The following is a 13240-nucleotide window of genomic DNA, read 5'->3' as shown; positions in this document are numbered from 1 at the left end:
AGAGAGAGAGGAAGGGAGGATGATAGATAGAATAATCAATGAGAAACATCAATAGGCTGCCTCCTGCACACCCCCTACTGAGGATCAAGCACACAACCTGGGCATGTGCCCTGAATGGGAATCTAACCGGTGAGTTCTTGATTCATGGGTCAATACTCATCCACTGAGCCATACCAGACAGGCTTATTCTATGTAATTTTATTACCCAACCTTTTTCTTCTTTCTTACCTTAACAGGCATTTGACTTTTCTCAGTGAGGCTTCTGCACCCCAGAAACCCAGGAATTCTTCACTTCACTAATTCTCTGGTACTCTGAGGCAATAGATAATTTTGGTGTTTTCCCATTCCCCCCATCACTTATCTAAGAACTATCTTCTCCACATCTACAGAGGAGTACACGCCAGCAGCCTCACTTATCCCACATCTGCATACAGCTGGGTCCAGGAATGGCTATCTGGCCCAGGCTGGGCATTTGGAATTGGGACCCAAGGGCACTGAGGAGTCTCTCTGCTGGTTTGAACTGAAGATGTGTAAATTTAGATGTAAACATGTGCTCATAACAGCAGAGAAATCTGATACATATGGGTGGATGAATGGATAGAAAGACAGGTTACATTCGATGATAGATGAAGATAGACAGATCCCTGGTTGGGGGCAGGGGGAGTGATGGAGAGATGAAGAGAGTGTGCCCTCCTTGGCCACAGGTAACTTATTAGTTCCTGGTTCTAGGGCAGTGATGGCGAACCTATGACACGCGTGTCAGAGGTGACACGCGAACTCATTTTTTTGGTTGATTTTTCTTTGTTAAGTGGCATTTAAATATATAAAATAAATATCAAAAATATAAGTCTTTGTTTTACTATGGTTGCAAATATCAAAAAATTTATATATGTGACACAGCACCAGAGTTAAGTTAGGGTTTTTCAAAATGCTGACACACCAAGCTCAAAAGGTTCGCCATCACTGTTCTAGGGCCTCAGGATACTACTCAACTCTACTTCCTGGTTTTTGACTACTCTTCTATCCTTACTTTTAAAAACTCTCTTCTTTGCCCTCGCCGGTTTGGCTCAGTGGATAGAGCATTGACCTGCAGACCAAAAGGTGCCGGGTTCAATTCCAGTCAAGGGCTCCTTTCCAGCCAGGTCCCAGTCAGGGCTCGTGCAGGAGGCAACCAATCAATGTGTTTCTCTCACATCAATGTTTCTCTCTGTCTTTCCCACTCTCTTTCACTCTCCCTAAAAATCAATGGAAAAATATTCTCGGGTGAGGAGTAATAAAAAAAAAAATAGTGAAAACTCTCTTCTTTCACCCAAACAAGGAAGTCTCTATTACTGGCCATGGAAATTTGTTCATTTTGATCAAATCTTTGCTATCAATTAGTAATCTTCTCATTCATATCTTACTGAGTCTCCCACAAATGTCATAGTGACCTTCTTTAATTTCTTAAGCTCACAGTCACTATGTTAGAAGTCTAAACTGACCTGTTTGGTTAGCACATGATGCCCTTGCATGGTTATGTATTTTTGAGGTATGGTGTGTTACTATAAAGTAATATGAATGACTTAGCTGTCTAAATGAGTGTTATTCACACCCAAATAATCATGCGGCGAGAAAAATGAATTCACACAATGGAGTGGCACTAGCCCAGCAATTTCTAGAATGCCACTTCAAATCTTCCCCAGTGACAGTGTCTGAAAGGTAGATATGATTTTTAGAAAGAGCTGTAATTGGGGCAAGGAAATAAAATGAGGGATCAAACATGTTAGTCATATGACTTCTGTTAAACACTATTTTACCCAGCAAGATCATAACTGGAACAGGCATACACTTGTCCAATAGGAAAGCTCTAAAACATTCACTTAAAGACATAAGTTCTGTTACATTCATTTTATATAAATCACATCCTTTATCATTATTATATATTTCTGAAACCTTCATCCAGGTATCTGGAACAGAAGTCAAAGATTTACAATGCCCAATAGGTTGAAGAAGAGGGGTTTAATATATATTTGTTATTGATGTTTAGGGTACTTAATTATCTAATAGAAAGTATACCTCTGAGGAAGTATGCCAAACATTCAGAGAGGTTAAAACGTACATGAAGACAAAAGAAAATTACAGACCAGCGTGGATGACCTGAATCACGGCCATACATTAAGTGCCACACATTGAAAATATGTGAGCCACGGATCCAAAATTGAAGCATCGCACCTGTGATATTCCTGCCCTAGCCACATATGAGCTCTCCATAGAGCGAATGTACTTTAATTTATGTTGCAAGTTTCTTCCTGTTATGAGGAATAAGCAATAGCTACTTTTTCTTAAGCCTTCACAGAGGCATCAAGAAACTGCAAAGTAAGCTATATAAATGTCAAGTGTTAGCCAACAGGTCCCAAAGCGAGCTAGATCTCAGAAACTTTGCGAGGGCAAGCTAGCGCAACCTACTTCTCTGTGCAAATTTCAGCTACTGTGATCAAAGATAATGAGTCACCCGGGATGGTATTTTAAAAACACTAAAGCTGCTTCAGTGTTTTTTCCTGAGCTTCACTGTAAGTGAAACTACACTTGTACTTTGAGCCGAGATATGCTTCTCGAGCATGAATTACACACCTGACTCCAAGACAGTGATCTGAGGTCAAAAGAATGCCCCTGCATAAGGATAACTGAAGTGTGCTAGCCTGCAAATACTGGATTCCAGAATCCCATCACAACTCAGAACATCCAAAGTTCCTGTCTTCACTAAATCTGATGTGTCGGGTGTACTTGGAAATGGATCGACAATTGGCTGGGGCCTTAAAAAGATCTGCTGGTCTCTCTCGTATGGTACTTGCAGAGTAAAGCGTGTGTGATGCGATTTCCTCCCTGTTGATGGGGGTCCGTTTGGTGGTAAGGTAGCAGGTAGCATGCAATGAGGGAAAGAGCGTGAGCTTTGAGGTCATAAAGATTTTGGTTTCTGTTCTACTACTTTCCTGCTACCTGTGGGACGGACTTGGGTGGGTTACTCCACCTTTCTAAAGCCAGGTTCCTTATCTAAAAGTGATATATCGCTACGTCATGCGGTTGCTATAAAGATGAAATGTGATAGCGTGTGTAAACAATGCGGCACTGGAATGGCATGAGAGTTCACTTCCTTCTGACCCTGCCACCTGCCCTCTGGCATCCAAGCCCCAGCACTAGCACTCCAAGGCGGCTGGCGCATCCCAGCAGGAGGCTGGGCTGACACTCACCAATTCCCTTTCACAGTTTTCTGTACATGTCACAAAGCGTGGTTTGCCCCATATCCCCAGAGAAGCTCTAGTTATCTCATGAGTAGAGTTTTAAAAACACTGGTTAGTTTTGTTTGTTGTTTATTTTTTGGTTAATCCTCACCTGAGAGTATTTTTTCCCCATTAATTTTTAGAAACGGTGGGCGGGGGGGGGGGGGGGGGGGGGGGCGGGCATCGATGTGAGAGAGACACACGAATCAGTTGCCTCCTGCACATGCCCCAACCCAGACCAGGATGGAACCTGCAACCCAGGTACATGTCCTTGACCAGGAATTGAACTTGGACCCTTCAGTTCATGGGACAACACTGTAACCACGAAGCCAAACCGGCCAGGGTGTTTTGTTTTATTTTAACACATTTGGGAATAATAGCTTTTACCCAATCTTCCATTTATATTTTTTATCACTTTGCCTATTTTTTGGTTTATAAGAATTTATTAAAACTGAAACTTTGATCTTCTACCCCACGCGCTTCCGTCCAGCTGCCTTTCAACTGGTCAGCTGCACGACTGGTGCCAGGAATGCCTTGACATCTCCAGGGTAACAGGTCTGCCTTTGCTTAAAACTCTTTGCTCCAGGCCTTGTAGCCAACCCAGCTCTTCACAACTCTTCACACCATTTCATTAATGGTCTCCAAAATCTGCACCCCAAGCATGCCCTCCACACATAAAAATGGGTAGCCAACAGCAAAAAAAAAAAAAAAGAAAGAAAAAGAAAATAGGCCAGTGCAGACCTGCCAAAGCCTCAAGTCCACTATTCCAACTTCCGGTTAGCTCTCTCTGGTGCCTATCTGCGCTTGGCCAGTGTGTGATGCTTGTGTTTTAGGACCTGGGAAGAAAGTTTCATGTCAACTTAGGTGCAACCTTTATCTTCTCTAAAACACCATGATTTACAGCTATTTGGTGTCAAAAGCACTGACTTAAGGAATTTATGCATTCATTTGGTAAATATCTAGTAGGCACCCAGTATATACCAGGCCCTGCATTAGGCACTGAGAATACAAATATAAATATTAGTAAAACACACTTTCTGATTTCAGTGATCTTACAGTATGAGGAAGGAGACAAACCCATGCATATTTTGAATTTACTACAGTAAGTCCCGTAACAGAAGTGTGCAAAGGGTGCCATCATTTACATGGCACTTAATTAAAAACATTTTTAAAATATATTTTTATTTATTTCAGAGAGGGAGAGAGAGATAGAAACATCAATGATGAGAGAGAATCATTGATAGGCTGCCTTCTGCATGCCCTACGCTGGGGATCGGGCCAGCAACCCAGCATGTGCCCTGGCCAGAATCAAACCATGACCTCTGGGTTCATAGGTTGATGCTCAAACACTGAACCACAGGAGCCAGGCTACATGGCACTTTAAAGTTCAAGGGCACTTTTCATACAAGAACTCTATGAACTAGGTGTTGCTGTTACTGGCCATTTCCAGGTCAGATATAAGGAAACCAGGCAGGAAAGTGAGGGACAGTAAATTGACCAATATCACACTGATAAGGACCATGACTCTGTGTCTTAAATCTTAGCTGTCTGTCTTCTTTCCTCCATTGTCCCTCAGTGTCCATGTCGGAAGACACTAGAACATACCCCCATCAAGCTTGCAAATGCCTTACAAATGTCACTGAAATCATGTCTCCCAGGAAACATTCAGCTGCAGGAACCTATCATCCTCTGGCTTTGGCCTAGCTCCCTAATCTCCCTTCTCTCCCCTCTTTCTCGGGAACCCTACCAAGAGCCAAAGGAACTACTGGGGGTTTTCTGCTGATGTTGGGTTGTTTCAGGCCTTGGTGCTTTTGTGTGTACTGTTTCCTCTCCCAAACGCTCCTCCTCCACCTCATCCAAATCCATCTACCTGATGATGGAGATAGCACAGCTTTCATCTCCTCCAGGAAGCTCTCCCTGGTTACCCTTCCCAAGCCATTTCCTGTAGCTGAGTCTCCTGGGTTCTCCTCCAGGCCCAAGGCAGGGCACAAGTCATCACTCTTACTTTATTGCACTTCAGTTGTTCGTTTATTTACCTGTCTTCCCCTCACTACACTGTGAGTTCCTTAGGGATGTGTTTGCAGCCTCTGTGTTTAGCTCATTCGCTGTTTGTTGATTGAATATATGAATTAAAAAGTCAAGATATGCTCTCTCACCTAGAGTAACCCCTGCAGTAGCTGGAATTCAAAATAAATCCCATGGCTTTGCTATCAGTCTCAGAGCTACTACTGAACTACTGATGCAAACTAGAGTGTGCCCAGCTCAGGTATAATTAGCAAATCGTGCATCCTCTGGAAATAAGAACAAGAGTAATCTCTATCATCATCATCAGTCATTTTTCTGGCATAATCATGGCAAATAACAATGGCTTAGATCACTAGACATGCTGCTGTATCTGTCCTGCCACACCTTGTCTGCCCCCCAAATTGCAGAATCATATCCTGTTACCTCTGTACACCCAGTGCTTAGAACAATGACCGGCACACTCAAGACCAGTTGAATGAATGAATAAATGGAAACTTCCCTGACTCAGTCCTTTCTAAGTGGCCATATTGGCATTGTGTGATGACTTCACCTTCTAGGCCACAGCTGGTTTGAGCTTGGGTAGGTGTCATCAGATGAAGGACAGACACATAGGCTTCATTGTGGTTTCAAATAGGTCTTTTCTAGGAAATTTGAACCAAGGAATACAAAGAAATTTTCCCCCTAAATGTAGGGACAAGAACTAAGAGGAAGCAAAGGTAAGGATGGGGTAGTGTAGACAGAAGCCATGAGGTGGTGTTTGTAAATAGGTGGATGAGGAAGCACCTGTGAGGAGAGTCTGTTCAGATTGGACACCCCGAAGCAGAGTGTGTTCCAGCCTTGGTTACAGGTTCAGGTGAAGATGAATTTTAAAATGTGCCAACCTCATGTACAGGACCACCATCAGCTTCTATAGAGGTCTTTGTGAGAATTAGATAAAAGATACGCCTTCTGGGATGAAGCCTGACCAATGGTCAGCTCCTAGCTGGCTAGAAGTCCATGGCCTTTGGGCAAAGAGAAAGGGTCCCTCTTTGGGGAAGGAGCACAGGGAGGCTGTGCATGTCCACACCAGGGGGCACTGCTTGACCAGGGCTGGGCACAGGCTAGACTTGAGCCCCCCAGTGTGCTCTGCCCATGACTCTTTGTACTCCCAGGAGGGAGGCTTTGGTCTTCTGTGAATAGAAACAGACAGAAAGTAAACTTAGAGCCAGATGGTCTTTGTTTAGCAAAAGCCACTCTGAGTTTAGCAAATGGAAAGTGAGCAGGCATCCATTGTTCCTGACCTAGGGCAGCTCCAGCCCAGCTGTGACTGAGGGCCTTTGGGACCCAGCCTCCCAGGCACAGCATTATGCTTTCGGAACAAGGCTGAGCATGCAAGCATTGACTCCAAGAGTTATAACCCTGGAGGTCAGGGAGAGGCACTCTGGGAGTACCAGCAAGGTGTGGACAAGCAAGGACTCCCCTCAGTGGGATAGATGACCACTAGCTGCTGACAGCAGCACTGGCTTTGCAGATATATATATATATATATATTTATTCATTCCATGGTATACCAGGGCAAAGGGATGCTGGAGAGATGAGTCAGGGTACCAAACATCTATACATCAAGCTAATAAAGTCTTCCACTCATTCATACATCCCTTTTTTTTTTTAAGTGGCCCCAATAGTTCTCTGCTCTGTGAATCCCAACATGCAAGACTAAGAGTCATCACTTGAAGATGGCAACCCTCTTGGGCCTCCCTATGGCCTGACAAGTCCAGCACTGCCTGGCACACAGTAGGTCACAGTCAGTACTTGCTGAAAGCTTAGAGCAGAAACTTCCCTGGGTTGTAGCCTAAGGTTCTTTACTCACTAAGCATTGGGCTTATTAGAAGAGCGCATCAGAATCTACTGAGTATATTCAAGTCTCTAGCATGAGAAAAGATTGATCTGAAAATTAATAAAACACCTGTCCATATGCCACCAAAAGCTTATTTCAGGATTTTATTTTTTAATGATAAAATGGCACTAGATTTACAAAGAAATACTTGGTTTTTAAAATCCAGAACTTCTGTTGAGTTCCAAAACTGTGAGTTCAAAAACCATAAAGCAAAATCAATCTGTGTTTCTATAAAGCAAAAAAAAAAAAAAAAAAATCTCAGTTTTTATAAGCTCAATGAAAGGGCTGATGTATTTAAATAACATTTGTAAAATGCATTTTATGAAAATATTTGGTTTCTTGGCACTTTTTGAGTGGATTTTACAAAATCCACAAAAACATGCCTGGCCAGTGTGGCTCAGTGGTTGAGCATCAACCCACAGACCAGGAGGTCATGGTTGGATTCCCAGGCCAGGGCACATGCCCAGATTGTGGGCTTAATCAGTAGGAGGTGTGCAGGAGGCAGCCGATTAATGATTCTCATCATTGATGTCTCTATCTCTCTCTCTCCCTCTCTCTTCCTCTCTCTGAAATCAATAAAAACATACTTTAAATACAAAACAACATATAGGTTATGCTGACAACATGCATGCATTTTTATCAAGTGAAAATTTAACTGCTCACATCACAAGTTAAATAAAAGCCATTAAGTGTGAGGTGCTTTTTTGGACAACAATCTAAGCATAAAGCATATGGGGAAAGTGGATCCTCCTGTGATATTCCCACAGCATCAACACAGTGCGAGCACAGAGCTGGTCTTTAGAAATATGTGTCCTATTGGAATAATTCTTATTGCCATAGTTGGCAAAGTTTTCGAGGTCAAGTTGCAAGTTCTTAGTTATTTTTTCATGGGAGAGGGGTGGAGAGGAGACTGGGTGGAAGGTGGGGTGACAGATGGGGGCAGCAGGGAGGGCACGGTTGTTTTGGAGTGAGGTTCTTGTTGGCCAGCCCTTGGAGAACACCTTCAGTCTTCTCTTCCTTCCTTCCCTCTCCTCCCTCCCAGACATACATCATTGCAAAATGTGATGTCCCCTCCCCTCTCCTCCCCGACCCCTCATCCCACACCCCACACCCCACACTCTCCCAAGGACTCACACCAGGTAGTTGACTCATTATTAGAAATTAACCCTTAGAAGAAACTTGTTGACAAGAAACTGGAATCAAGAAAGGGAGTGAGAAAAGCTGTTTGGGAGGTGGCAGTAGGAGAAAGTGCCAATAGGGATGTGAGAAGGTCCTACACCAAATCCATCAACCTTACACTGGCCCAACCCTGGCCACAGCATCACAGGACAGACTGACATATACACGCCACAAGGCAGTGGTTCTCAAGCTTTGTTATACATTAGAATCACATAATACCAGGCTGCACCTGATGCCAATTAGGTCAGAATCCCTGGGGGGTGGGCCCTGGCCGTACTCTGGTTGTGGTTGTTTTTTTGTTTTGTTTTTTATTCCCCGTGTGACTCCTATGTGTCACCAACTTTGAAAACAAGTGTCAGAGAGTCATGCTTCTGAAATATGAATGTATCTAAACACAAGCTGGGGAACTTGTGAAATGCAGACTGGGGTTAAGTAGGTCTGGGGTGGGGCGTGAGATTCTGAGATGAGGCGGGTGCTGCTGGTCCGGGGCCATTCCGGTGAGGCTACATATAACCAACTCTGGGCACTACCCATGTGTCCACGGCTTCTGGGGAGGGCCTGGAATTTAGGCTGCCCTCCCCCAGGCCAAGGGATGTTTTCACAAGGTGGCGTAACCTCCCTGTTGTGCCTGTAGGACAATCCCGTTACCCAGCCCAGTCATCTGGCTGAATCTCACATGCCTGCAGAGGATACAGTACTCTGGGAAAACACTCTGTGTGTGTCCACGAGGGACCAGACGACTTTTTTCTGAGTCTAAGAAATGCAGGAGCTTCTGGTCACGTTTAGCCTGCTCTTCCAGAATCCCAAAGCCCCGTTCTGAAAATGGAACACAGTCACAAGGGAGAAGTTCGCTCTTTTACACGTGGGTCAGCATCCAGGGGCACCAGGACAACGCAGCGGACAGTTGTCACTTCCAATGTCCTTTAAGAACATACAGGAGACACAGAGTTCTCGGAAGCAAAATAATGTTATAAAATGAAGCCCATAGCTTACACGATGTGTACTTCGCACACTCACATTTAAAAGGGTTTTCCTGCCCTTTTTCTGTTACATGTGCCGAATGAAAAATGGTGATACAAGCTATGCTTATTTATCTACAACTGGACTAATTTTCAGTTGTCTCTTTAGAGCAGTGGTTCTCAACCTTCCTAATGCCGCGACCCTTTAATACAGTTCCTCATGTTGTGGTGACCCCCAACCATAAAATTATTTTCGTTGCTACTTCATAACTGTAATTTTGCTACTGTTATGAATCGTAATGTAAATATCTGATATGCAGGATGTATTTTCATTGTTACAAATTGAATATAATTAAAGCATAGTGATTAATAACAAAAACAATGTGTTTTCGGATGGTCTTAGGCGACCCCTGTGAAAGGGTCGTTGGATCCCCCAAAGGGGACTCGACCCACAGGTTGAGAACCGCTGCTTTAGAGTCATCTGAACAGTTCATTTTTGTAAAAATCAATCGAGATTATCCACAGGCCAAGTTTAGTTTGGCCAAGACATAAAAAGCAAGAGGTAAAATAATTTCCTTTCAATGCTTTCCACAGTATGAATTCACCAGAGGGGTCTTTCTTTTAATATATATTTTTTATTTTTATTGATTTAAGAGAAGGGAGAGTGAGAGAGAGAGAGAGAAACATCAATGATGAGAGAGAATCATTGATCGGCTGCCTCCTGCACACCCCCTACTGAGGGTGGAGCCCACAACCCGGGCCTGTGCTGTTGACCGGAATCTAACCTGGGACCCTCCAGTCCACAGGCCAAACCAGCTGAACCAAACCAGCTAGCGCACCAGAGGGGTCTTTACACAAATCCCACGCCCTACCTCCCATTACCTGTACTGAACAATTTTAACCAGCTCTACCCAATTTGATCTGCAAAGTCGGATCAACAATGCCTTGAATGTTTTCTAAGTATACACATTGTGCGACAAAAACAATATAACAAGAAAAAGAAAACTGAGGTCTTTGGTGGAAAACAGAGCTAGCTGGCCAGAAACATGCCCTTTTTGACCAGGAAACTCGGATTCGGGTAGAAGTGGGGTTGAGTAGAGCTTTGGCCTGAGCCGGGAGCCTGAAAGGAGTCATTCTTGGTGGGGGATAGTGTACACCTGCACGCCACGGTGAGGGCCTTTCGCTGCTAAGTGTGCTCTTGATGTTCGTTTTATTTTCAACTTCCAGTTCCCATGCATCAGCCCTCAACGGAAAATTAGAAAAACATCTGTGGAAACTTAACCAATCTGGTGGACTTTTTAAAAGTTCTGCAGTTCTTAGGGTAATGCGTTGTTCCAACGCATTTAAAAAGGATTAAGTATCCAATCCTCAACCTCCCCATTTGGTAGGTAGTTCCACACTCTTCATTCCCACTTTGAACACCGAGATGTGAGAGACAAGGTGAGGTGATGCGCCCCACGTTACACAGCACCTGGCACCTGGCCGGGCTCCTGGTCCCGCCTGTCCTGGGCGCAGGGCGGCCCCCAGCACCCGCCGCGCAGAGTGGAGCCCAGAGTCCGCGGTCGGGCTACGGCTCAGCGAAGGACCAGATGAGCACACAGGCTGGCCAACTCTCGGCACCACCTGCACGGGCTTTTACAGGGAGCCCTCTGGCCAGCAGCACCCCCACCCCCACCCCCACCCCCGAGAACGCTCGATTTCAGAAGCAGAGCAGTTGGGAGGGTTTCCAAGTCCTGAGCTGGCCCAGCCCCGCAAGTGACAGGACCGCACCCTTCCCAGGGACAAAGTCGCGCTCAAGACCAAGAGAAGGTTCCTCTTCCTGATGGCCCAGCCGGCGAACCAGAGCCGCCGCGGGAGCGCCCCCTCGCCCGGCGGCAGCACCCTCGCCCCTGGGGGCGCGCGCCCACTCGGCGCGCCGCCCGCAGCCCGCAGCCCGCAGCCCGGCTCCAGCATCTCCGAACCCGGGCACCGAGCCGCGGGCAGCCTAGAAGGAGGGCGGCGGGGGGAGTCCAGCTTCGCCCTGCCCCTACCTCCCGGCCCCTCTGCTCCCGCCGCCAGCCTCGGAGACCAGCGCCCGAGGACGCCCCGGCTGCAGCCTGGCCATCGCCGCCACCTGCCCGCGCCCGCCCCCCCGCCCCGGCCGGCCCCCTGCGCCCCAGCCCTTACCTGAGCCGGAGATGTGCACCCGGAGGGGGCGGCCCCTGCTGGAGCAAGACGACAGGTCGCTCTGGGAGCGGCCACGGGGGCTCGGGTCCCCGGGCAGCCGGCGTAGGGCCCGCGGCGGGGCGGACGCCTCGGACTCAGAGGCTTTGGCCGCCACCTGCCCGACCGGCTCCCCCGGGGGCTCCGCGGGGCTCCGGCCCGCCTCGGCCATCGGCTCCTCCGGTGGCCGGCCCGGAGCGCGGGGTGCGGCTGGCGCCGAGGGCGGTGCTGCCGGCCGCGCCGCGCCCCCCAGACAGTGCGAGGGGCCGGGAGGCTGGACGCCGGGCGCCGAGCAGCTGGGCGGGAGGAGGAAGAGGAGAGAAAAGTTTGCACAGGAAGGAGCCGCCTACAGCCTGCTCGCTCCCGCCGGCGCAAGCCGCAGGGCCCGGAGCCGGCAGCCCTCGGTGCCTGCGAACCTGCCCAGCCGCTCCTCCCCCAAGGGCCGGGCTCTGCCCTGTGCGGGGCGGCAGCAGTGGGCTCCCTCTGGCTGCCACCCAGCCAGCCGATCAGTGGGGTGTGGGCGACAGGAGATGGGATGCAAGGTCAGGGTTAACTATACCCTGTCCATTAATGGGGCGGGGGGAGGGGGGATGTCATACACACACTGGAGCCGCGCTGTGGAACGGAAATGATCATACCCGGTTTACAGGTAAGACACTGCGGGGCCAAGGCGCCAGTGGATAGTGGCAGACCCTGGAGTCCCTTAAGTCAAGGGAAGACCTTGGCCTTCCCTTGCCTGGAAACTCCTTCCTTCTCTCCAGCTCACTGTTGCCCGCATCCCTGGATTTCTGTCTGCTGGGTAAACTCAAAGGTCATGTTTAAAAGTCAAGTGTTCCGAGAACTGAATAAATAACACAGACTTGATGTCCGACTCAGTGCTTTCTAAGGAAAGGACAGGTCTCTGATGGGAAACATCTTAGTTGACTCCATGCCTTGCAGGGGTTTGCAAAATGGGCAGTGGGGATTTTGCTGTTTCAGCTGGTGATTTCACAACCTAACCTTTATCAGTTTGCTGATTAGGCCCCCAAGTTAGGACTTGCCCAGAATCAAAAGGCTGTAAATCAGGCTCAGAAGTCACCATTCATTGCAGGCCATAGATGGACAGCAGGAAGAGAGGGGATGTGTGTATGTATGTGTGTGTGTGGGGGCAGGGGGGCAGGGGGAGTAGGGTTAGCAATGAAACTTTGATACACACAAGCCTATATTCCAGGTGCTGCTTCAAACACTTTGCACACATTATATCTTTTAATAAGAAAAACAACCGAAGCAGAGGACGTAAGAAAAAAGAGGGACAAAAATAAGGGGTGTGGATCAGTAGACAAGCGGATTAAAAAGCTGTGGTACATTTATTCCACGGGATACTATGCAGCAGTAAAAAGAAGAATTTCTTACCTTTTGAGACAGCTTATCTCCAGGTGAAATAAGTCAGTCAGAGAAAGACAAGTATCACATGATCTCACTCATGTGTGGAATCTCATTAACAAAATAAACTGGTGAACGGAGTGGATCCAGAGACGTGGAAGCATGGAACAAACTTCAGAATCTTGGTGGGAATGCGGGGGGAGGGTGGGTGGATGGGAGGTAATCAACCAAAGACCTTGTATGCTTATATGCATAACCCATGGACACAGACAATAAGGTGGTGAAGGCCTCGGGGGCGGGGGGCGGGGGGAGGGGGTCAGAGGGGGATAAAGGGGGACATATGTAATACTTTCAAAAATAAAGATTTTTACATATTTTTT

General features: G+C 47.2%; 1 protein-coding gene across 1 annotated transcript in view; it reads right to left on the bottom strand.

Moving 5' to 3' along the window:
* PHACTR2 (phosphatase and actin regulator 2) overlaps positions 1–11670 on the bottom strand; it is a 238841-nt gene extending 227171 nt beyond the window's left edge. Inside the window, exon 1 of the mRNA XM_070417821.1 lies at positions 11463–11670. Within this exon, the coding sequence (XP_070273922.1) occupies positions 11463–11670 (208 nt within the window). The remainder of the gene's footprint in view (positions 1–11462) is intronic.
* Positions 11671–13240: the final 1570 nt, after the last annotated feature.

The sequence above is a fragment of the Myotis yumanensis genome, unplaced genomic scaffold (assembly GCF_028538775.1).
Source record: "Myotis yumanensis isolate MYYU_CA2020_CCGP unplaced genomic scaffold, mMyoYum1.0.hap1 SCAF_6, whole genome shotgun sequence".
In the NCBI taxonomy this organism is placed as follows: domain Eukaryota; kingdom Metazoa; phylum Chordata; class Mammalia; order Chiroptera; family Vespertilionidae; genus Myotis; species Myotis yumanensis.
Note: the sequence above shows the minus strand (reverse complement) of the source record. Positions and strands in the feature narration are given on the sequence as shown.